The 27,259-nt window shown below is 33.6% G+C and overlaps 1 protein-coding gene across 1 annotated transcript in view; it reads left to right on the forward strand.

Annotated features, from left to right (window-relative positions):
* LOC100468568 (sodium/hydrogen exchanger 9B1) overlaps window positions 1-24,133 on the forward strand; it is a 63,008-nt gene extending 38,875 nt beyond the window's left edge. Inside the window, exons 9-14 of the mRNA XM_034671429.1 lie at window positions 15,504-15,679; window positions 19,973-20,079; window positions 20,956-21,105; window positions 21,676-21,784; window positions 22,238-22,374; window positions 23,791-24,133. Coding sequence (XP_034527320.1) covers window positions 15,504-15,679; window positions 19,973-20,079; window positions 20,956-21,105; window positions 21,676-21,784; window positions 22,238-22,374; window positions 23,791-24,003 — 892 coding nt within the window. The 3' untranslated portion in view covers window positions 24,004-24,133. The remainder of the gene's footprint in view (window positions 1-15,503; window positions 15,680-19,972; window positions 20,080-20,955; window positions 21,106-21,675; window positions 21,785-22,237; window positions 22,375-23,790) is intronic.
* The last annotated feature ends 3,126 nt before the right edge of the window (window positions 24,134-27,259 follow it).

Consider the following 27,259-nt stretch of genomic DNA (forward strand, 5'->3'; position numbering starts at 1 on the left):
ATATAGACAAATTTCTCATTAAAATTCTTTTCACAGTGGTAGAAAACCTTGAAAATTGGTTGGTCAGAAGCAGAGCCATGTCCTAAATCTACCATATCCTTAACAAACATGCATAGTCCCTAAATGCTTATGGCAAGATAATTCACTTCATCAGTTTATTCCTTCGCTCCTATACTATGATCTATTTCTACTTTTTAACCCATCCAATGGCCTTTTCCTTATACATTGTATGTATATATCATATACATATATGACAGAGATTTTGTATAGATATAGATATTATAACAAAAACACTCTCTATGTCCAATGTCCCATCTATTTTTACCCACTATTCACTTCCCTTCATGTCCCAATTCCTCAGAATAATAGTCTATAATAACTCTCTCTAGATCCTAAACTCATTTTCATTTTTCAGTGCATTTACCTTTTGCCTCTACTTATCCAACTGAATATATAGTAAAGTTCACCCATTACGTACTTACTGCCAAATGCAGTGGATTCTTTAAAATTAATTTTTATTATAAAAGTAATACCCAAATGCATTTTACTTTTGAAAAATTAGAACTTTACATACAAAAGTAAAAAGGCTTTTAACATGCCTTCAAATCGTAGTGCCTATACCCCTACCCAAAGTAACAGCTTTTATGAGTTTTATGTTTTCATTCTAGACCTATAAAATTAACATTCCATATGATTTATATGAAAATACATAAAATAATACTCTGTTTTCCAGGGATATATCTACTGTGTACATATATATTATATAAATCATATCAAAGAATGTATCACTTTCTTTGCAATTTTCTCTTTTTTACTCAACAGTATTCTTGAGATTATACATATTAAAAAATGTAGTTCATTTGTTTAATTGTTGTATAGTGTTACATTGTATGATAAGACCAGATTTTATTTACAGTGTTACAACAAATACATTTTATTTGTCTCATTTTGCACAAATGTGAGTTTTTCTAAAATAGTTACCTAGGTTATGTGCATTTTTAGTTTTGATGGATACTATCAAAATGCCTTCAACACATACCAATTTGCCCTATCACCTGCAGGGTATGTTATCCTTTCATATCTTGCAAATTCTTGATATTACCAAACTTTTATGATTTCTTCCAATATGGTGATGAAAAATGATATTTCATTGTTGTTTGAATATGCATTTACTAATGTGCTTGAGTATTTTTATACTAGCCTCTTCATACCGTTTTTCTTTTTTTCTGTTGTTATTCTTTTCTTTCTTATTGATTATTTCAGTGTTTTGTTACAAGTATTGCAAATATCTTGTCCTAGTATACAACTAGATATTTAACTTTGCTTATGGTGACTTTCTTTTTATCTAAAAAGGGTATTTTATTATTTCCAACAGATAGAAGAGCAAATACATAAAACCATTCCTTGACCTTGAAAATCTAAAAGAAAAACGAGGGTATGGGGAAGCGGAGTGTAACTGCTTTTGCTATACAAAGGGTTTTTAATGTAATCAAATTTATCAATATTTCTGTTTCTGTTTAATGCCTTTCTATGTGTCATTCAAAAGGTCCTTTTTAACCTATGATCACAAATATATTCTTTTATATTTTATTCTCATTACTTTAAAGTTAATTTTTTAAAATTCTTTAAAAATAGCTAGAGCTTATTACATGTGAGGATCTAGCTACATTCTTTTCCACATGAATAGGTAGTTGTTTCAACACCATTTATAGAAAATTTCTTTCTTGTCCCCATTGATCTGAAATGTTGATTTTATCATGTAACAAATCCCATAGATTTGTTTTTATACTTTGTGTTCTGTTTTCTTCCAATCTGTTTTGTCTATTTCTATGTCACTATTCTAAGGTTTGAACTATTTTGCCTTTACAAAAACAATATCTTCTTTTTTACATTGACTTGGTTTTTCATTCTGAGCTCTTATTCTCCCAAATGAATTTTAGAATCGGCTTGTCAATTTCAGTGAAAACTCCTGAGAATATTTTAATTGGCAAAGCAACATTTTAATAAATTATTTTGGAGGAGAGGTGATACCTTTATAATATTGAGATATCTCCCCAATTATTTAGGCGTTATCTTAGGTTGTACAGTGTTTATCATTTTTAGAAAGATCTCAGTTAAATTCATAGTTTTGTTCTTAGGTATTTTGTGTTTTTTATTGATGTTATTAATAGATTTTTTCATAACATTTTCTAATTAGTTTTTGCAGACATATAAGAAAGCTACTGATTTTTTAAAAATAAATTTGATTGTGGTACAGTTCACATACAACAGAATGAGCACCCATTTTTAGTGAACATTTCAATGAGTTTTGACAAATTTATATACCCTTGTAACCACCAGCACAATTGAGATGTCAAATATTTTAATTACCTTTCCAAAAATTCTCTTGACACCCCCCCTCAGTCAATTCCACATGGGTCCCAGGCAACCCACAATCTATTGTCTGTCACAATAGATTCAATTTTTTTAGAGTTTTAAATAAAGCACTTATATGTAGTCTTTTGTTTCTGGCTTAACATTTGGTCAGCAAGTTGTTTTTGAGATGCATCTATATTATTCACTCCATTATATTGCAGAGTAGTATTTCATTGTATGAATATACCACCAACTTTATTCATTTGTTGATGGATATTTAGATTGTTTCCAGTTCAGCCATTACAAATAAAGCTGCTATGAACTTTTGCGTTCAAATCTTTGTGTAGACATTTGTTTTCATTTCTTAGGGAAATATATAAGAGTAGATTTCCTGGATCATATGGTAAGATAATGTTTAATTTTATTTAAAAAATGGGGTACCTGGCTGGCTCAGTCAGTAGAGCATGCACTCTTGATTTCATGGTTGTGAGTTCAAGGCCCATGTAGAGATTACGTAAAATCTTTAAAAGAATAAGTAAATATGAATACATACATACATACATAGTGCCAAACGGTTTTCCAAAGTATTATAGTATATTCCCACCAACAATATAAAAAATTGTAGGCCATTCACATCCTCTCCAATACTTGGAAGTGTCTGTCAATTTTGTCATTTTTTAGTGGATTTGTAGTGGTATAAAGTTGTAGTTTTAGGCAAGGGAAACAAAAGCAAAAGTAAACTATTGGGACTTCATAAAGATAAAAAGCTTCTGCACAGCAAAGGAAACAATCAACAAAACTAAAAGGCAACCTTTGGAATGGGAGAAGATACTTGTAAATGACATATCTGATAAAGGATTGATATCCAAAATATATAAAGAATTCATAAAACTCAACACCCCAAAAAACAACTAATCCACTTAAAAAATGGGCAGAAGACATGAATAGACATTTTTCCGAAGAAGACATACAGATGGCTAATAAACACATGAAAAAATGCTTAACATCACTTATCATGAGGGACATGCAAATCAAAACCACAATGAGATATCACCTCCCACCTGTCAGAATGGCTAAAATTAACAACACAGGAAGCAGCAGATGTTGGTGAAGATGCAGAGAAAGGGGAACCCTCTTACACTGTGGGTGGGAATGCAAACTGGTACAGCCACTCTGGAAAATGATATGGAGTTTCCTCAAAAAGTTAAAAATAGAACTGCCCAACAATCCAGCAGTTGCACTACTAGATATTTACCCAAAGGATTAAAAAAAATACTAATTCAAAGGAATACATGCACCGCAATGTTTATAGCAGCATTGTCAACAATAGCCAAATTATGGAAAGAGCCCAGATGTCCATCAACTGATGAATGGATAAAGAAGATGTGGTATATATATGTATATAAACTCTCTCTCTCATACACACACACACACACACACTCTCTCTCTCTCTCTCTCTAGCTCTGTTCATGTTGTTGCAAATGGCAAGATTTCATTCTTTTTTATGATTGAACAATATTCCATTATACACACACACACCCCACATCTTCTTTATCCGTTCAACTATTGATGGACATCTATACTGCTTGCACTTCATTTTGGACATATTTTATTGCATTAAGATATTGCATTTTTTGTCATAAGTCATCATACATTCTTTTCAACTTCATTGAGATACAATTCACATATAACATTTTGTAAGTTTAAGATATACAACGTGTTGATTTGATATACTTACATATTGCAAAATGATTACCAACACAGCATTAGTTAACGCCTCCATCTTGTCACACCTTTGTGTGTGTGTGTGTGGTGAGAACATTTAAGACCATCTCCCTTAGCAACTTTCAAGTATATAATACAGTACCACTAACTATAATCACCATGCTGTACATTAGAGCTCCAAAACTTACTCATCTTATAATTGGAAGTTTATACTCTATTGACCAACATTTCCCCATTTCTCCCACCCCCCAGACCCTAGTAACCACCATTTGACTTCATTTCTATGAGTTCAGCTTTTTTAGATTCCAAATGTAAATGAGATCATACAGTATTTGCCTTTCTCTGTCTGACTTATTTCACTTAGCATAATCCTGTCAAGGTCCACCTATGTTGTTGCAAATGGCAGCATTTCTTTCTTATGGCTGAATAATATTCTATTGTATACGTGTATGTGCGCATGCGCACGCACACACACAAACACACACACATATTGCAACTTCTTTATCTACTCATCCATTGGCAGCTACTTAGGTTGTTTCCATCAGATACTGCCATTTTTTATTTCCAAAAGTTATCTTGGTTCTTTATTCTGTCTTCCACTTTTCCCCCCATTATGTTCATGTTTTCCTTTAGATTTTTAAGGAACATATTTATATGTGTATGTAACATATTTATAACAGCTGTGTTAACATATTGATCTATCGTTTCCCTCATTGCTGTCAATTGTGGATCTGTGTTCTATTAACTGATTTTTCCCCCAGTCCTGCCCCTTCATATGTCTAGTGATCAGATGCCAGATTTTGTAAGTTTTACATTGTTGAAATCTGGATTTTGTTATTTTTCTTTAGAATGTTAGACTTTGTCCCGGAAGGCAGTTTTAAATTATGTGTGAATTCATTGATCCTTTCAAGTCTCATTTTTAAGATCTTTTAGGGATTATCTAGAGTAGCTTTACTGTAGGGCTAATTTAGTTCCCTTCTAAAGTGTGGCCCTTCTGAGTTTCTAATGAATGCCTTATGTGTTTGATGAGGTATCTCCACTCTAGTTGGTGGGAATCCAAAGGTTTTCCCAGCCTTCTGTGAGCTCTGGAAATTATTTGTCTTATTGCTTCTCAGTAATCTTTCTTTAGGTGTTATACTTGTCCAGATTTGTGGAGTTTTACTCTATGCCCTTCCTCATTGATATTCAACCAAAGACACAGGGAGTCCTTTATGCAACTTTCTGGAACTTTTGTCTTTCCCTCCTTCAGGTACTCTGCTCTGAAAATTTTAGCTGCCTTGGCTTTCCTAGACTCTTCTCCTCAACTCAGCAAGCTTGTTGGGCTTTATTTGGTTTTCCTCCACCACAGCCTTGAAATTGCTCCCAAGCAGAAAACCTGGGCATTAGTGAGGTTTAATTCATTTCCCTTTTCTCATTTGTAACAGTCTTGTACTGTCTGTTGTCCAATGTCTGAAAATAGTTTTTTGTTATTTTTTGTCTGGTTTTCTAGGTCCTGTCAGTAGGAGGGTAATTGCAGAACAGATATTCTTTTACAGCAGTAAGCAGATGTTTTACTTCTGATTTTTAAAGGTTGATTTTGTATATGACCACCTTGATGAATGTTTATATCAATACCTATATTATTTTTATATGAACATCCTGTCTTCAAATAATTAAACTTCTGTCACTTCCTTTACCAGTGTTTGTGCTGTTATTTCTCATTTTATTGTGTTCAATTGAATATCACATCAATGTGAACATTAGTAATGAAAAAAAGAGATGTTTCTATTTTTTAAATAATTTTAATGAGAATTCTTCAAATACTTTGTTGTTAATATGATGTTTATTATAGGGTGGTAGTAGATGCTCTTTATTAGGTTAAGGAAAGTTTCCTATATTTCTTGTTTGTCAGGAGTTTGCCTCTTAATAAAAAAAAATTATCATTTTTTTTCCTTTCAATCTGATAGTGTTATGAATTATACTGACATAGTGTCCTAATGCAGAACCATCCATGCATTCATCTACTTGGTCAGCATTTTTATTCTTTTAACAAACTGATATATTCAATTTGCTCATATTTAGGATCATAAATGAAATTGAACTGTGGCTTATTTTCTTATGCTATCTTTGCCTTATTTTATTTTTATTTTTTCTTCACCCAACCCCCACCTATCTTTGCCTTATTTAATATCATGTTATTATTTTGCTATGACTGCCTCAAACCCCTTCATAATGATATCATCTAGCATTTTAATGTAAGTTAAATAATCGATATAAATTTTCTTTTCTTCCATCTTAGTTTTCTTTCTTTCTTTCCTTTTAAAATAAAGGTAAGTATAGAAGTTATTAAGATTTTTTATTATCCTTAATTTGTATTTCTGTTGCAGCAACTCCTAGATTCACTTTCCTCCCATTTGAGTACTTTCACCAAAATTATTGTTTGTTTGTTTAAAGATTTTATTTATTTATTTGACATAGAGAGAGAGAGAAAGAGAGAGAGAGCACAAGCAGGGGAACTGCAGAGGGAGAGAGAGAAGCAGATGCCCCACTGAACAGGGAGCCTGACACAGAGCTCAGTCCCAGGACCCTGGGATTATGACCTAAGCAAGCCGAAGACAGATGCTGAACCGACTGAGCCACCCAGGTACCCCTCACCAAAATTATTGTTAATGTGGGTCTTTGTGTGACAAATCTTTTAAAGCCTTCTATCCTTGTGAATATTTTCACAGTATTATGAAACCTTCATATGTGAATGACTATTGGTCTGATTTTAAAATGTCCAAAATGGGAGCACCTGGCTGGCTCAGTTGTTAGAACATGTGACTCTTGATCTTGGTGTTGTGAGTTCAAGCCCCATGCTGGGCATAAAGATTACTTAAAAAAAATAAAGCAAATTAAAAATTTAGGAAGAAAGAAAGAAGGAAAGAAGGAAGGAAAATGTCCACAATATTTTCCTTAAACTTTTTAAAACTGTTCTGTGTTTTCCTTTCATCTCCTTGCTATTGAAAAGTCTGATGTCAATCTAATTCTTATTCTTTTGTAGATAACCCTTCTGTCTGGATGTTTTTAGACTTTTCTGTCTTTGATTTTCCTAAATATTACTGTAAATTATTTAGATATGGATTATTCCATTGTCTGTGTGACCCTTTATTTAGATTTAAGGTATTTTGTTTTTAATTAAGGGAAATTTACTTTTCATTATTTCTTTGCATATACCGTCTTCTCTAATTTAATATGTTTATCTTTCTGGCACTATTTTTTTTTTATGTTATTCACCATACAGTACATCATTAGTTTTTGATGTAGTGTTCCATGTTTCATTGTTTGAATATAACACCCAGTGGCACTCTTCTTCTTTTATTTTTTTTAAGATTTATTTATTTATTTATTTTAGAGAGAGAGAGTGAGCAAGTAGGGGAAGGGGCAGAGGGAGAGAGAATCCTGAAGCAAACGCCCCACTGAGCACAGAGCCCTACACAGCTGGATCCTAGGCCACTGAGATCATGACCTGAGCCGAAAGCCTGCCATTTAACCAAATGAGTCACCCAGGCACCCCTCTGGTACTCTTATCATCTAGATAATAGCACATCTACTACTATTCTTTTTAAAGATTTTCTAAAGATTTTATTTATTTAACAGAGAGACAGAGAGAGAGAGAGAGAGAGAACACAGCAGGGGGAGCAGCAGGCAGAGGGAGAGGGAGAAGCAGACTCCCAGCGGAGCAGGGAGCCTAACACAGGGCTCGATCCCAGGACCCTGGGATCATGACCTGAGCTGAAGGCAGACAGTTAACGACTGAACCACCGAGGCACCCCTTAAGATTTTATTTTTAAGTAATTTCTACACCCAACATATCCTTCTCACTCATTTTAATCCTTGCCTATCTTGAATTCTACTTTGTCAGATATTAGTATTTCTCATCCTGCTTTGTTTTGGGTACCTATTTGGAATGAATTTTTCCATCCTTGAATTGTTAAACTTTTTATTAAAGCATAACTCACATTCAGAGAAGTGTAAAGTATATGAATGTACAGTTCCTTGAATAATTAAAAAGTGAATATTCATGTAACCATCACCCAAATAAAGAAGTAAAACACTGTCAGTACCCCAGAAGTGCCCTTGTGCTCTCTCCTAATAACTTCTCTCCCTCCTCTCCACAAGTAACCACTATACTAACTTCTAACATTAAAATTTAGCTTACATGTAGTTGTACTTTATATAAATGAAATCATATAGTATATATTCTTTTGTGTGTAGCTCTTAAACTCAACATTATATCTGAGATTCACCCATATTATTGTGTGAACATAGTTCCCTTTCTTTTTTGCATCATATATCATTGTATGAATATCCAATTGTGCAATCTATTGTCAGTGGGAACTTGCATTGTTCCTAGTTGGGGGTGGTTGTTACCAATGCTCTTACAAACATTCTTGTAAATAACTCTTGGTACACAGTTTTCTATAGGTACATAACTAGGAGTTGAATTGTTGGTTCATAAGGTAAACTATATGTTTAAAAGTTTGGATTATGTCAAATTATTTTTCAGAATTCCTAATTTACATTTCTACCAGTAGTATGTAAGAGTTCCTGTTATTGCAATTCCTGCCAACACTTGGAATCATCAGTCTTTTTAATTTGAACCATTCATATGGGTATGTTGTGGTATCTCATTGGAATTTTTATTTCTATTACCCTGATTTATAATAAGGCTGAAGAGAGCCTGTTAAATTTCTTTCCCATATTTCTAATGGGCTTTTGGTTACTGTTGTTTTTTTCTGATTTATTGGTAGGAGTTCTTAACATATTCTGGATGCCTTTGTTAAATGTGTTATAAATACCTTTTTCCATTTAGCAACTACCCTTTTTACTCCATAATGGCAGAAATTTTTCATTTTAATGTAGTCCAGTCTGTCATTCTTTTTCTTCATTATTGGTACTTTTTGTTTTAAGAAGTCATTTCTTATCCAAAGTCATAAAGATATTCGCTATATTATTGTCTAGTAATTTTACTGTTTTACCTTTCACATTTTAATCTGTAATCTACCTTAAATTGATTTTTTTTATGTTTGGCATGAGATAGGGCCAAGTTTTCTTTTCTCCCCTCTTCTCTGCCCTCAATATCAATTGACCCTGCCCCATTGATTTAAAGGACAATTTCTTCCAGTCCCATTGCTCTATAGTGTATTCTTTGTCATAAATAATCTGTCCATATAAGTATGGGTCTGTTTCTGGATTCTTTATTCTAGCCAGTGGTCCATTTGTTTATCTTCTGTGTTAAATACCACAGCTTTATAATTATTGATATCTTATAGAACAAAACTTTTATAATATCCGAATTGTCTTCACTATCCATAACCCTTTGTATTTCCTTATAAATTTAGAATCATTTTGTTAATTTTTACCAAAATTTTGATTGAAATTATACTGAATTTATCAATTAGGAGATGATTGGCACATTTATAGTACTGAGTTATTCAATTCATACCCATGGCCTGCCCTCATTTATGTAGGTATTCTCTAATTTTTCTTAATCAAGGAGTTTTTATTTCTTACATAACGTTCCTGTGTATATTTAATTAGATTTATTGTTAGGCATTTAATAGTTTTGATGTAATTATTGAAAGTACTTATATATGTTTATGTTTTTATTATTTGTAGCTGGTATTTAGAAATATTATTTAAATATTTTCTATATTGCTTTTGTCGCCAGCAACCTTGCTGAGCTCATTAATTCAAATTTATCTGTAGGTTGCTTTGGTTTTTCTACATGTACAGCTGTGTCATCTGTGGATAATGACAGCTTTACTTCTTTCTTTCCAATAAGTATACCATCTGTTTTTCTTTCTTTGTGGGACTGACTAAGCCCTTCAATATAATGTTAATTAGAAGTGGTGATAGTAGGCATCTTTGTCTTGATTCTATATTTGTCATAAGTTTTTTGTAGCTGCCCTTAATTAGATTAAGGAAATTTGCCTCCATTCTTAGTTTGCTAAGTTTTTATTATAAATGGGTATAGAAGTTTATTAAATACTTGTTTTGCTTCTATTGAGATGATATGAATTTTCTCCTTTATTATAGTGAATTATGTTGATTAATTTTCTAATGTAAACCAAACTTTCATTTATGAAATGGATTCAATTTATTTATCATACTTATAATTTTCAACTTCTCTGTACCATTTTGTCTTAGATATATATCTTACTAACAACTCAGAGCTAAAGTTTTAAGATTCAAAGAGGCTCTTTCTTAACAGGTCCATCCAACCAATTCCTTGTAGGTCAATTTTGACTTAACCTTGCTTTTATTTCACTTTTTAAAATATTATACATTCATGTGAATTTCATTCTTTTTTCACTTTTCTTACCTTTTGTTGGATTAACAGCATTTTTTGTTCCTCTTTTGTTTATTCCTTTAATATTTAGAAATTACAAACTCATTCTCCTAGTAATTACCTATAATTTTAGAAAAAACATACTTAAATATATAGCATGTTTTCATTTTCCTTCACTCCCTCATATATTCCCCTACCAATTGATATAACCCAGAATTTTACTCCGAAATTATTTTTAAGTTTTCTTTACAATGAAAACTTCTATAGATTTAGCAATGACTTTCACTGCTCATCATTATTTGTTGTGATGATAATCATAATAATTATAGTAGTAGCATACATTTGTATAGTGCTTACCATGTGTCAGGCACTTTATGAAATAGTTGATAATTAATTTATTTAATCATCACAAAGTTCTGTGAAGTAGATACTATTATTATTCCCATTTTTTTGCATACAAACGGAGACAAAATGATGTTACATGGTTTTCCTGACATCAGACAACTAAATAGATATATCCAGAACTTTGGCTATGTCTAGAGCCTTCATTCTTAATGTCTACATTATGCTGTCTATGCCCTTTTATTTTTTTTTTAACTCCTTTCTTTTGTACTAAATATTCTTCCAGATGAGTTGATCTTCTAGTTCTTTTAAAACTGATCAGTGGATAATAAACTGCATCCTTAAATATCTGAACCTGACTTCTATGTGACACGGTATTGAATTCTAGATTAAAAATTCTTTTCCCTCGATACTTTAAGGGTATCAGTGTTATATCTTTGCATTAGTTTTGCCCATGAGGAATCTCTTATCAAACTAATTTTTAATTCCTTTTCTAGGTAGACTAATCCAATCTTTTTTCTCTCTCTCTTTGGAAGCTAGGTTTTCTGAATTTTTCCAATTAAAAATTTCTTACTATAAAAGTTTGTTCCTTGGACAGCAACATTAGTATCACCTAAAAGTTAGAAATGCAGACTCTTGGGCTCCATTCCAGACCTTTTGAAATCGAATCTGCATTTCAATGAGATTCTCATGTAATTCATTGTCATATTAAAGTTTGAAAAGATCAGTCTCAAATAGGTCTTTTTATTTAGTGAAATTTTTCAAACATGTACAGGAGTAGAGAGAATAATAACAGGGGCACCTGGGTGGCTCAGTTGTTGAGCGTCTGCCTTCAGCTCAGGGCGTGATCCCAGCGTTCTGGGATCAAGCCCCACATCAGGCTCCTCCATTGGGAACCTGCTTCTTCCTCTCCCACTCCCCCTGCTTGTGTTCCTCTCTCACTGGTTGTCTCTCTGTCAAATAAATAAATAAAATCTTTTTAAAAAATTTAAAAAGTGAGAATAATAACAAAATAACAAACACAAAATATCGTTAATTTAAACTTAATAGTCCCTAATGAATCCTAAAGTAAATTACATGCACGATGGTATTTTACCCCTATATCCTACAGTATGCATTTCTAAAAGGTAACAGCATTTTCTTACTAAATTAACAACAACTCCTTAATATCATCAGGTGAGTCTTTTTAAAATTTGTTCTACTCAATATTTGGTGTGATGTTTCAATCAGAGGATTGTGTATTTTTTTCCAGGTCTTGATTATATCTTTTACCTCTCCGAAGTTCTCTTCAATTATGTCCTTTTGTAACTCCCTCCTCCATACCTATTAAGTTTTCTTTATACTTTCTATGTGCTTACCTTTTTGTGGTACACACTGAAAATTTTTCTCTGCATAGTTCTCTAGCTTATTAAATCACTCTTTAGCTATGTTTATATCACCCATTTTTTTTTAATTTGGGGAATTTATTGTTAATTTCTGGAACTATCATTAAAATGTTATGGATAGATGCAGTATACTTTCATGATTCAGAGGATATTTATAGTTATTCTGAAGTCATGTTTTGGTGGCTTTCTTCCTAGTATATCTCTTTTCTCAGGTATAAATTTTTTCCACTTGGTGCCTCAAAGTGATAGATTTCCCTAAATATTTTGCAATACTTTAATGGGGGCTCATTTTTGTATTTTAATCTTCCCATTAACTTGTGATTACTTTATCTAGTTGCTTTTGTCTTCCTGCAGGGAATAGTCCAATCATGTTGCCAAGAAGCTCAGGCTGAGATTAAGATTCTGATGCAAGTAATGTATTGAGGGAGGTCTCATTAGAAACCTCTGAGTGAAGGAAGCTAGATAGACTATGGGGAAAATCAGTGGTTCCCAAACTTTGCTATACCTTAAAATCACCTGGGGAGCTTTCAAAAATCCCAACAATCAGAAGAGTAATGTCAGCAAGATGGCAGAATAGGAAGCCCCAGGCTCTCCTTCTCTCACAACACTAACTTAAAAACATAAGAACCAGATTACCTTTGTGAGAACTCCAGAAACCACTTGAGAGGTTATAGTATCCCATCCAAGTGCAAGGCCAAGAAGAGACACATTGGAGCAGTTAGAACATTTCATTGCATTAAACCACCATACCCCATCCCCTCCCTGCACAGCAAGGGGTAACCAGGAGAAAACTCCCAACTCCCGGCTTCTCCGTCAGGAGGGAAAGAAAAAAGTTGGAGCATGTGTCCTACATTATGGCTTTTTGACCCAAGAGACTGGTTTCTGTCTCACCTGACTCAGAATGCTGGCAGAAAAGAGTGGCACACTTTGGATACCTGAGGCACATTGAGAACAAAAGATTTAAAAGAAATATTTGCACATCCATGTTTATTGGAACATTATTTGCAATGGCCAAGAAGTGGAAGCAGCCCACATTAACAGATGAATGGATGAAGAAAATGTGGTATATACTTAGGATAGAATATTATTCACCTGTAAAAAAAGAAGAGGAAGGAAGAGGAGGCGGTGGAGGAGAAGAGGAGGAAGAAAAGGAAGAAGAAGGAAGAGGAGGAGGACGAGAAGGAGAAGTGGGAGGGGGAGGGGGAGAGGAGGAGGGGAAGAAAAAAAAGAAAGAAAGAAAGAAAGAAAGAAAGAAAGAAAGAAAGAAAGAAAGAAAGAAAGAAAGAAAGAAATCCTGTCACATTCTATAACATAGATGAATCTTGAGGACATTATGCTGGGATAAATAAGCGAGGACAAATACTATATGATTCCATTGATATATCTAAAGTAGTCAAAATCATAGTAATAGAAAGTAGAATGATGGTTGCCAGGGTCTTGGATGAGGGAGAAAGAGGAGTTGTTTGATGGATATAGAGTTTTAGTTTTGTAAGACAAAAAAGTTCTAGAAATCTGTTATGCAACAATGTGAATATAGTTAACACTACTGAACTGTGCACTTTAAAATGGCTAAGAGGACAAAGTTTATATTATGTATTCCTTGCCACAATTTAAAAAATTGTTTAAAATCCTAGTACTCAGGTCAAATTGCATCTTAAATCAGATCAGTATATCTTAGAATGGGAGCCAGACATCAGTATTTTGAAAGGTCCCCAAGTACAAGGTAGCCTCTAAGATCACTCCCAGTGATCCCTGCTTTCTGATATTTCCACCTGTGTGTAATGCCCTCTTCTTGAATATGGGCTGGACTTGTTGATTTGCTTCTAATGAACAGAATACGGTAGAAATGATAGAATGTCATGAGACATTTTATGTCGTGAGAAGACCATGGCTTCTATCTTGCATGTACTCTTTTGCATTTTCTTTGATTATTTGTCTTGGGGGAAGCCAGATGCCATATTATGAGTAGCCCTGTTGAGAAACCCCCTGGGCAAAATATTGAAAGCCTGCCAACAGCCATGTGAGTAAAGCAGATCTTCTACCACATTGTGAGAGACCTTGATTCAGAGCATACAGCTAAGCCACACCCAGATTCCTGACCCACAAAAATTGTGTGGTAATATGTGTTTGTTATTTTAAGCTACTGAATTTGGGAATAATTTGTGAAGCAGCTACCGAAAATTATATACCAGATTAATCCAATGTACTGTGAAGTTCAGAAACAATCGGACTAGGCAAATAAGTATTTTCAGAGAATTCTAGGTTCTTCTTGAGTCCACAGGGAACTTTTGAGAAAAAAACTGTATCAGAGAGTTTATACAGCCAGAGAGGCAAAGGTGCTAAACTATCAGACCCTCTATATCAGTCAGTAATTCACAGGAGCTGTCTGGAAGCAGGAGGAGTAGGAGGAAAACCTCCTTAGCTTCCCCACGTAAGCTCTTCTCAGCAGGGTAAGACTGTTACTGCTCCAACTTTTTTCTTTCCCTCCTGATGGAGAAGCCGGTGTCAGGGGTTAGCGCCAACAAGCAGCTTCTGGGGGATGTGTGGGCTCATCTGGTAAACGGGTTCTGGTGGGGCCCCAAGAACATCTCTACACAAGATATGTACTTCTGCCTTTATAAAGTGAATGTGGAAGAGGTGAGGTAAGGTACTGAATGGGATATACCAACAAAAGGCATTCTGAGAGGAGTGTCCTCATTCCTCATGGGTGTCATCATCCACCCCAGGAATTTTCTCAGTTGCCTTTGTAACTTAGGTGGCCACACTCATTGTTCCTTCTTCGGGGCAGACATCTGTTCCTTACTGACTTGTTCAAGAGTTAGAAATGGAGTGGGGAGTACATTTGTCGGCCGTTCTTACAGCGGTACTCCAAATAGTCACCCATTGGATTTCCTCAGATTTCCCCTGCTCCCAGCATCTGCCCTTCCTGGGCTTGGAGCATTTTTTAGAAGTATACCATATCTTTTGTAGCAATGTTTACTCACACACACTTGGTTTATGGTTTCCTTCTTCAATCTTAAACTCCTATCTTCCTGGGATATACTTGGTTTCTTATCCATTGAGGATTCTCCTTTTTTTTTTTTCCTAGTTAGGTTATGGATTTTTGTATTATTTTTTTATCGTCATCTCAAAGGATTTAGGGATGAAGGGAGAGGCAATTTGTGCCCAAACCAACATCTTGAATGAAATCTCTATAAACTTTTAGCCAACAGTAAAAAATGTGTGAAAAATTTTACCACCATTAAATGACATTGACTCAGCAATTTTACTTTTGAAGTTATTGTAAATCTGTAAAGGTTAATGTATTTGTTGTAAAATTTAATATAGAACACTACTTTGTTAAAAGGATGTTTTAAAATTGGTTTTCAAAGTCTTTCTATTAGTTTTGTACTAGGTGCTGTCTCGCCTGCTGTGGTTGTCCCTTCCATGCTCCTTTTGCAAGAAGGTGGATATGGCATTAAAAAAGGCATCCCAACCTTACTAATAGCTGCTAGCAGTTTGGATGACATCATAGCAATCACTGGATTCAATACATGCTTGAGTATAGTCTTCTCCTCAGGTAAACAAAATACAGCAAGTGCTGTATTCACAGCTTTTTCTGGTTCTTTAAACAAGGTTTCTGACTTTGCTTCTTTATTAACATTAATTTTTACATGTAACACCTTTTCATTCTTCATAGAAAGCTCATTCTAGAGCAGGGAAGAAGTTTCAATGAACTGAGACACCACTATTTAACATCCATGATTTTATTTTCATAACCGTATATTGTAATTAATCTGATAACCCATATTATTATCATTTTTCTGTTCATGTTGCTTTGGAATTTTATCACAGTTTTCAATAGAAAATTTTAAGCAGCAATATTATTAGTTCTGTTATTTAATATATATTCCTAAAATGTGCCTTTTTAGAATAAATAACTGGTTGCTCTGTTATTAAGACAAACTAAATATATAGAGTGTGGACAACTATGTGCTTTTTTTGTTGTGGTGGGACAAGATCTGCAGCAATTCTTAATCCCTAGGTATATTTGATCTTGAATGTCTAAGAAATTGTGATAGTAAATGTTTCCACATTTTGTAATGCTTTAATTATCTGCAATGTTTGAAATTCTGTCTTCTGTATTATTGAAGCACCAAAATATTTCTTAAGTTGAAAAGTAGTATGTATAGTTTCTCTTAAAATCATAAGACATAAATAAGAAGGAAAAAAAGGAAAAGATAAAAATAGGGGCGCCTGGGTGGCACAGCGGTTAAGCGTCTGCCTTCGGCTCAGGGCGTGATCCTGGCGTTATGGGATCGAGCCCCACATCAGGCTCCTCTGCTATGAGCCTGCTTCTTCCTCTCCCACTCTCCCTGCTTGTGTTCCCTCTCTCGCTGGCTGTCTCTATCTCTGTCAAATAAATAAATCTTTTAAAAAAATAAATAAATAAATAAAAATAAAATAAACTGCAACATGCCCTCAAGAATAATAACTGACTGTTGATATAAATCCAGACTTCTCCTTCTCCCCCTCTCTCTTGCCCATTCTGACTTTCCTCCCAATATTTTTATAAAATTATAAGAATTGGCCATACTTTCTTGTAAACTGAGTTGTTTTGTACTTAATTCTATACCACCAACATGTTTCTTTTCAGTAAATACATTTTCCATGACATTTTTAATGGTTGTATAGTTTTCTATTGCCTGTGCCATACTTACGTATATAACCTGTTGAAAATTGAAGTTTACTCCAATATTCAGTATTAAAGTAATGCTTGGTTGAACGTCTTATAGCTAAATAGTTGTACTTAATATTTTCATAGTGTCAAAAGTGGAGTTGTTGAGATGAAAGTATAAAAGTTATAAGTTTTTTGAGATATATTACCACAATGTCATGTCCTACCAGTTGTAAAAGCTTGCCACTTCTTCACCTTCTTCAAAACTTGGTATTACTAGTCTTTGATATCTTTGTTAATTTGATAGGTGAAACATGAGGCCTCTTTAGATGAAGTACTTTGAATACTAGTGGTATTTTAAAATGTTCGTGTTTATTGACCATTGGCATCCTGGAATGTTTTATAAATTGCTTTTCTTGAAATCTTTTGCTTTCATCTTATAGGTGTGTTCATCTTTTGTTCTTTTTGTCAAGATTCTGCATAAAATTAGGAATGATAACCTTTTGTTTTATGTCTTATAGTTTTCTACATTTATAATTTTTCTTTTAACTTTATCTTTTTTTGCAATTCAGATTTTTCAAATTTTTTCTTGTCAAATCTGACAGTCTTTTCCTTCATAACTAGTATCAGTAATTCTTTTAAAAAATATTTTTGTGTCCCTCTTCCATTGTGCCAACAACTGTGCTAAACACTGAGGATTAACAGTGAATGACAATATTAGCTTTTATTGAGTAATTGCTTGGTACTTGCTCCAAGTTCCATAGCTATTTCCATTCATTTAATAGTCACATAACAGTACCATACTCATTTTACAGAATAGGAAACCAAGGAACAGAGGGTCAGTAACTTGCTCAAAGTCACAGATCCAAAAAATAGGGAAGCCAAGATGCAATCTGGCAATCTGACCCCATATCCACACTTTTAAGTGCTGTTCTATACTGTTTACACAGCAAAGAAGACCACGTGGCTCATGTTCTCAGGGAATTTGTGTTAAAAAAAATAATTACAAAATGTGATGTATAGTACATAGTATGGGGTACTATGGAACATGCTACAGGAGATCAAACCTAATTTGTGGAGGACAGAAAAAGTAAAAAACTGGAAGCAGCCACATGCATAGAAAATCGTCTTGACTCATGACTAGGTAAACGGTCACTTAAAATGTTGAGGACTTTTGGGGTGCCTGGGTGGCTCAGCCAGTTAAGCATCTGCCTTTAGCTCAGGTCAAGATCCCAGGGTCCTGGAATTGAGCCCTCCCCCCAACCCCCACTCAGCAGGAAGTCTGGTTCTCCCTTTGCCCCTCCCCCCTCTCATGCTCGCGCTCTCTCTCTCTCTCTCTCTCTCAAATAAATAAACAAAATATTTATTTAAATGTTAAGGACTTTTAAGGTTTTATTTTTTATGTTAGATCTTCAATACATCTATATTTTAGAATATGGTGGATAAAGAGACCTAACCCTAACTTCTGGGTCTGTTGGCCTTTTTATCCTTATATAATGTCCTTCTTTATCTATTGTGACTTATTTGTATTTGACTTAAATTCTATTTTGTCTGATATAAGTATGACCACCCTGCTGTCTTTTGGTTATCATTTGAATGGAATATCTTTTTCCATCCCTATAGTTATAAAAATTTAAAGTGATAATTTAATCTCAATCACATATAAAAATTCTAATCCTTTACATCTTACCCTCTTCCCTTTGTTATCCATGTCACAAATTATATCTTTTTATGTTGTATATCTATTAATATGGTCTTTTTAAAAAGATTTTCTTTACTTATTTGTCAGAAAGAGAGAGAGCATAAAGCAGGGGGAGTGGCAGGCAGAGGGAGAGGGAGAAGAAGACTCCCCGCTAAGCAGGGAGCCCAATGTGGGACTCGATCCCAGGAACCTGGAATCATGACCTGTACTGAAGGCAGATGCTTAACTGACTAAGCCACCAAGGTGTCCCTATTAATACAGTCTTACAGTTATTTTTATGTCTTTATCTTAAATGCTATAGCAGAATTAAAAGTGATTTATTTACCACCATTACAGTATTACAGGATTCTGAATTCATCTATGTATTTACCTTTACCAAAGATTTATATTTTGTGCTTTTGTGTTGCTAACATCATTTTACTTCTACTTGAAGAATTCTCTTTAACGTTTCTTGTAAGTCAGGTGCAGTGGTAATGAACTCCTTCAGCTTTTGTTTATCTGAGTAAGTCTTAATTTTTCGTTCATTTTGAAAGATAATCTTCTAGAATAATATTCTTCATTGGCAGTTTTTTTCCTTTCAACACTTTGAATATACCCTACACCCCCTTCTGCTCTGTAAGGTTTCTGCTCTGAAATCCTCTGACAATTTTATAGGAGCTTCCTTGTACATGATGAGTCATTTTTCTCTTGCTGCAACTTCTTAATTGGTTTGTGGAGTTCCATTAAGGCTTTTGGACTGTATATTGTTGTTAAGTTAACAACTTTGTGGGGTCAAGTTTCTGGGGCTTCCCATTCTACATCTTGCTGTTATCAACCTGTATTTCTATTATTTTTTCATGGAAAAACATTTCTAAAATATATATATTTACACAACTCATTGAGCTAAAATACCTATAGCATAACAACTTTTTTTGTGATGTAGCATCTTTTTAAAAATTTTTTTACTCTAAACAACAGATATGGGTACATAAAATATATTGGAAACTCAGTTGACTGCTGACTCAAATACTCCTGGGGTTGACCTTGGAGTAAATATTTTTTTTTCTGTTGTTGTTAAATTTTTCATTTTATGTTTAAGTCATTTGTTTCTTTGTCATAACAGTATATCAGAGAAGAAACATTACCAGACATGTGCAAGGTGCCAGAGGTGCTCCTTTGTCCTACCTCTGTCCATTCTTCCACCTCACCTGGTCTTTTAGGTTGTGTTTATAAGGGAGCACACTGTGGCTTATTACTTCCTTGTTTTTTGGCCTACATTTTCAATGAACATTTCTGAATTGTGTGTATTTATTAAATTATTTGAGAGTACATACTTAATTTATCAAATAGATCATTATGTTTTCAAGTATATGAATATTAAAGGCTCATTTTTGTATATTTTTCTAGAAGATATGTGCTTTTCTCTATGAACCACCTAGAATTGATCTTCTGATATGTTAGGTATGTGAAAATATTACTCTATGAGATGTTTCCCTTATTGTGTGCCCTTACAGGTAGTATACTTAATAATGTCCTTGCCTCTTTTCGGGACATACTTATTGGTGCACTGGCAGGAGCTGTTTTGGGAATTTTTGTTCAATATTTTCCAAGTGGAGATCAGGTAAATAAAGAGTTAATCTGTTTTTTAGAAGTATGGTATTATACATTTCTTTCAAAAATTTGAACTTCTGGAAGATCCATGAACTATTAAATGTAATATTTAATTCTCTTTCCCCAAAATAATCCCCTAGTGCTACTCTCTGCTTAAAATGGAGCACAGTTGTGATTGATACAGGTCAATGGCCTTGACTGAAGTCTGTGCTTCCTAATTTGGCAAATAAGAATATCAGAAAAGTGTACTTAACCCAGAGTACCTTCTCCATTACACCCAGCCCTTTATTCATTAAATTGCCTATTGACCACTGACAATTTTCCCTAATCTTTGTTCCCTCAAATTTTCCCTTGAACGTTTTTGGGGAAATAGATTGCCATTTATCTCTGCATGTTTTCTGACTTAAATTTACTCCCACTGCCTTTGACTAAGGCAACACTATTAAACTCAACCCTTTTCCTCTCCTAAAGGATATGCCGTTACTCTTGTATTTCTGTAACTTCCATCTTAATTTCTCTGTAACAGCTGTCTCAGCTAAAGAGATATTCAAAACTTTATTTTTTAAGAATTCACTGGCTGTGTTATAGGAGCTACAATTTATATGGGTCTCTTTTCTTCCTTCTTCACTTATAGCTAAAGTACCATAGCCATTTTACTGACATTAGTATCAGAGATGTGGCAGAAGATAAAATTTAATAATTACAAATTTTTTCACTCGGTACCAAGTCTGCTAAAATATTTGGTGAGGAAGAAAGAAAAAATTTTAGACATTATTTAGTATAACATATAGAGACATGATACCAAAGGGTCAATAATAAATGGTAAAAGATATAAATATTGTATTATATATTAAATGTAAATTAATTTCTGAATATCTAATTCTAGACAAAACTTCCAGCGAAGCGGGCTTTCCTTATTTTGAGTATGTGTGTTACTGCCGTCTTGGGCAGCCATCATATTGGTTTACATGCGGCTGGAGGATTATGCACACTAGCGTTAAGTTTTGTTGCAGGGATAAATTGGTCCACAGAAAAGGTGAATATTTTTAATACATCATTTTTTAAGATAAAATAACTGTATTTTTTTTTTACATCTATAATAGACATTTAGGAAATCTCTTGTTCTAGTTGGAAGATGTTCCAGAAATTTGTATCTTCAAGGATGTGTATAAATTTGTCCTTCTTTGATTTATTTCACTTACCATTGTACTCTCTGCCCCCATCTATGTTGGTGCAAATGACAAGATTTCATTCTTTTTTATGGTTGAATAATATTCCATTGTGTGCATATGTGTGTGTGTGTGTATACACACACACACCACATGTTCTTTATCCATTCATCAATCAATGGACACGTGGGCTGCTTCCATGTCTTGGCTATTGTAAATAATTCTGCTATAAGCTTTGTAGATTTTTTAAATCAAATTCTACTTAAGTGTTTGAGTAAAGGAATTAACCTACTGAATTTTTAAGTTTTAACATTTCTTCTACAAATAAAATATAAGTTCATTAAATGTTGAGAGACTTTAATTTCTAAAATGCAATTATTTTTATGTGTCACAACAACTAAACACAATAACTAAAAATATATTATTCTTCTCTATAGGTTAGAGTCCAAAGAATTATTAAAACTACATGGTGTATTTTTCAACCCCTTCTTTTTGGTTTGGTTGGATCAGAAGTATCTGTTGCATCTCTTAAATCAAATGCTATTGGTAAGAATAATTACAGGCACAAAAAATATAAGATTTGGAAATATTTAAGAAAACTATGAATAATTTTTATTTTGTTTACAATGTGTCTTGAATGCTACAAGAACCTTCTTCAGAAACTCATGTTGCTACAGTTAATAACATACATTTGCTCTTCTGTTACCCCGTATGTTCTTTGTTACCAAAGACAGCCCTGAATACCTTGCCTGAGTGATCTGAGGAAAAGCAGATTGGAATTCTTTTCTGACAGAAAATATTACATACCATGAGCCCCTTTTGAATACTTTCATTTGTAGTGAAAGTTCAAGGACTATTAGCTCAGAATTAAATAAATGTAATCTATCTTATCTTCATGGTACCTCCACCATCAGATATTCTCTTGCACTTTTTCTAGGGATAAATTTAGAACCACTTCCCAAATATTTTGTTGTTTATGTTTGTTTTTATCTGTTGTAGGCATTTGTGTTGCTACCATGAGTTTGGCATTATTAATTCGAATTTCTTTTACATTTGTATTGATGTGTTTTGCTGGCTTTAGTTTCAAGGAGAAAATATTTATTGCTTTATCGTGGATGCCCAAAGCTACAGTCCAGGTAAGAACATATTAAGTCATTTTAATAATTTTTAATTTTGATGATTTGTTAAAATTCCAAATGAATGTTACTTTAATTACAAAATGTAAGCTATTAGCCTTACTTTTAAAATACTTGATTGATCATAACTGCTCATTGAAAATGATGTAATCTTTTAAAATCTCAGTTTTAAAAAAGCAAATTTCTGAAGTTAAAAAGTATATTTTTAATGACAAGTATTTCCTAAAATTCTGAGACATTTTTTTCTGTTTTCCCAAAATATAAAAGAAGAATATATCTGGATACAGGAATGTTTACATTTTGCTCAATATTATAGGGATAAATGTAATGATTTTAAAGTATAGACACATTAATTCTTTTAAAAATATATCTTTCCTACTCTTGTCACCCACTCCACCATACATGAATGCACATATATTATTTTTAATTATACATTTAATTTACATGATTTTAAGTAATGACTAAATCTCCTCACCAGACTATCTGGGAAAGAGAGGAACAGAGTCTGCTTCTGTCATTATTTCTCCCCTAGTACTTAATACAGTGCCTGGCATGCGGGAGGTACACAATAAGTAAGCATCGCATACCTACAAGAATGAATGATGAATGAATGAATGAATGAATGAGGAGACTTTGTAGTTTTACCCTCTGATTCAATGATATTCTCCTCCTACAAAGAGGTATTACTACTTGTTGTTAGACTTTTTAACTTGGCAGCATAATGTCTTGAGATTCTTTTTCCCATTGTTATTCCAAAACAGAAGTTTGTGAGTTCTTGTGCAACAAAATTCTCTATGTGTCACGGTTAGAAAAGCAGGTCCATGGGACCAGCCTAGGTGTTTTGAATACCATGTTACTTGCCTATAACATTAGGCAAGTTACTTTGTGATCTCTCATGTCCACTTTATAGATTCCAGACCTCTTGTCAGTTTTACTGGACACACTGCCCCCCCAAGTAGGAAGAACAAGGAGAAGATAAGCAACAAAATCCTAGAGAACCATAAGAAACCTTAGTATTTTGTGTTGTCTCATTACAGCCAAGAACCTTATAGTCCCTGGTAAAGGTAAATAAGCAAAATCATGCTTCGGCTAGAACTCCTGAGGTTCTGAGAGTAATATGAGCACTCAAAAAAGACATTTAAACAGGAGAAAGTTGAGATGATAAAAATACAAAATTGGCCCCAAAATGCATACACGATGAATTGTCACTATTTCACTTTTCATCCAGATATATTTGCTAGGGAGAACATAGAATTGATGAGTAATTCATGAAAATTCCTCAGCATTTTAAGGCTTGTCTCTTTTCTGATGGCCTACTACTAGGTTTTGTTTGTTTTAACATGGCCATTAACTATTCTCATGTATTAACTATTTAACATTTTTCTTTATGCCTCATCTTTTTACCCCTAAATTCAGGCTGTATTAGGTCCTCTGGCTCTAGAAACAGCAAGAATCAGCGCACCCCACTTGGAATCATATTCGAAGGATGTGATGACAGTAGCATTTTTAGCCATCTTGATCACAGCTCCAAATGGAGCTCTAATTATTGGCATACTGGGGCCCAAAGTACTTACACGCCATGATCCAAACAAAATCAATGTGGAATTGACAAAATTAGAACTTCATTAAAAAGTGTATTTGCCATCACCTGCCTGCTTCTTTTAATAAATTATCTTACATGAGAGAAAAATTAAAACATGCAAATATGTGGAGATTGTACATAGAACCAAGGATTTAATAAATATGTGATTTCATTACAGAGCTTTCCTATGATTTTTTTATTCCAAGGTTAAGTTACTAAAGACAATGTAAATAGAATGCACAATAGTATTTATGTATTTTAAGAACAAAGTAAATCTGTAAATACTCTAGGGAAGTTTAAAGAAATCCATCAGGCTGAATCTGCTTTCATATTACAAACTCGGTATAATAAAAAATTAAATGAACCCAATGACAGAAAGATAAGATAGTCTAAGCCTCCAGACAGGAGAAGTAGAACTCACCATCAGTTTAGTGATTCAGTTAAAAAGATCATCAGAAAAAGAAAAAAATGCCAGGAGTAAGTGAGTCAGCAGAATGGATTTCAAATTCTGTGTTTAGTGACTCTCTGAATGAATGGTATGTTAAATAAAAGAACCAAAATTAGACTGACTGACTTCTGCAGTACCCTTAAAATGACAAATTTAATAGCTTTTAAATGAAACATTGTGTGTAATATTTATTTATAGATTTAAAATTAAATCACAAATGGAAATAAACCATGATTTTTCAATGAGTAAAAATAAAGAATTAAAGTCAGCCTGCAGAAATGAATGATTAATAGACTTGTCCATGTGAGCTTTTCTTTTCTTTAGTCATACAGAATCTCCTTCCAATTCTGGCTGGTGAAATCTGCTATGCTTATATAGAACCAATCACAAGTAAAATGCAGTTTCAGTTTATGTCAAGATTCTTTATTTTAAAGTTGGAAGCCTTAGTGGATGGCTTCTTAGAAATCATTCAGACTTCTTTAGCAAAAGCCAAATGCAGGAACTAGACATTACTTGGTTTCTCTATTCCCTCTTCTATGTATAAGTAAAATACTAAAACAGCACAAAATGTGAAATTTACACATAAATTTGCAAAGTGAAGCAACTATAATTTAAGGAAACCAAAACTATATATATATTCCTGTTTAAGACTGGGACCTTTCACAAAATATAACACTAAAACTGTCAAAAGTTCACACACACCTGCATAACTGGGAGGAGATAAAAGAGCTGCTGTTCTAGTAGCATTTTCTTCTACATTTTTACAACTCAGCATAGATCCTATGCCTTATTTTCAACTATTTTAATTCTAGTACTAAAATTCTAAAAATTTCAAATTCTAAACTGCCCCAGTGTTTTGACTAATGTTTAAATCATGAGTGCATACTAATAAGTAAATGAAAATATATTTACATTCACAAAATAGTATTTTACATTTATAAGAGAATTAGATTTTAAAATAGAAAGTTGATCTTAATAAAAGATAAAGGTATAATAAATCATTTCAGAATGAGGAACTATGTCTTTTTAATTAAGGGGAAAATTGTCATTTTTTGTGATTAATAGATTTTTTCTTAAGTATTTAATTTAATATTAATATACTCATTAGACCAAAACACTCTACCTTTTAAAAGTAGTGTTGCAGGCATTCAAATAATTTGAATTTAAAATTTTCTATATAAAAACTTTTTTATAAAAATTACTTTCATTAGGGGCACATGCACCCCAATGTTCATAGCAGCAATGTCCACAATAGCCAAACTGTGGAAGGAGCCAAGATGCCCTTCAACAAATGAATGGATAAAGATGTGGTTTATATATACAATGGAATATTACTCAGCCATCAGAAAGGATGAATACCCAACATTTGCATTGACATGGATGGAACTGGAGGGGATTATGCTAAGTGAAATAAATCAAGCAGACAAAGACAATTATCATATTGTTACACTCCTATGTGGGACATAATAGCACAGAGGACCGCAGGGGAAGGGAGGGAAAACTGAATGGGAAGAAATCAGAGAGGGAGACAAATCATGAGAGACTCTGGACTCCGGGAAGCAAACTGAGGGTTACAGAGGGAAGGAGGTTGGGGGATGGGGTAACTGGGTGATGGGTATTCAGGAGGGCACGTGTTGTGACAAGCACTGGGTGTTATACGCAACTAATGAATTGTTGAACACTACATCAAAAACCAATGATGTATTATATGTTGGTTAACTGAACATAATAAAAAAATTACCTTCATTAATGTCATTTTAAAATTACAACCAGTTAACCATGTGTACAGTATTCAAGTATTCATAGTATTTAAACAACTAAATACAAGAATATTGTTCCTTATAAATTTATCAACTATGTCTTTGTTTACTCATTAATATTTTTCACTATTTAAGGAATTTTTATTAAAGCAAGAAATTTATAATCCAAATTACATTTCCTTGCTCAGTATTCAATTCTATTATTTAAAACAAATGACATTCTAAGTTATTCCACAGTAAAGAATTATAAAATTAAAGGAATGCTTTGTTTTTGTACTTTGCTGAAAACTGTTTTTTTCAGTATCTATAAAACATTAGTTTTTATATTGCTTGTGTGTGTGTGTGTGTGTGTTTAATCAGGAAGTAATCTAGAACTAGCATTTNTTGCTGAAAACTGTTTTTTTCAGTATCTATAAAACATTAGTTTTTATATTGCTTGTGTGTGTGTGTGTGTGTTTAATCAGGAAGTAATCTAGAACTAGCATTTTGTTTGCTAGACCTGGCATTTGCTCAGTACACAAGGTTCAATGTTCCTTTTCCTCTTTTGCATCTATTTTATATTTAGCGATTTTTTCCCCCGTAATATGTAAGCTTTTTGGTGTGTAGATATTTTTCTTTGGTGAGCCATGTGTTTCTTTTTTTTTTTTTAAAGATTTTATTTATTTATTCGACAGAGATAGAGACAGCCAGCGAGAGAGGGAACACAAGCAGGGGGAGTGGGAGAGGAAGAAGCAGGCTCCTAGCAGAGGAGCCTGATGTGGGGCTCTCCCATAATGCCGGGATCACGCCCTGAGCCGAAGGCAGACGCTTAACCGCTGTGCCACCCAGGTGCCCCTGAGCCATGTGTTTCTATTCATGGCCCCTGATCAATTGTAAACAGAACTCCAAGGACATTGTTAATTGCTTCCTGGGCAGCCTTTTTAGCTTGGTGGGCTTGTAATACACCAAGGTTTCAGCAACCTTAGATCAGAAAGACTCTGGAGATTCGAGCCTATGAAGAGGTCCTGAATTATCAGTCTCCCACAGCACATGGGTGATTTTTACCACCAACAGTAGGGTGCATGGCTTGAATAAAAGGAAGCATTTACCCAAATT

Source organism: Ailuropoda melanoleuca, chromosome 11 (genome assembly GCF_002007445.2).
Source record: "Ailuropoda melanoleuca isolate Jingjing chromosome 11, ASM200744v2, whole genome shotgun sequence".
Classification (NCBI taxonomy): Eukaryota; Metazoa; Chordata; class Mammalia; order Carnivora; family Ursidae; genus Ailuropoda; species Ailuropoda melanoleuca.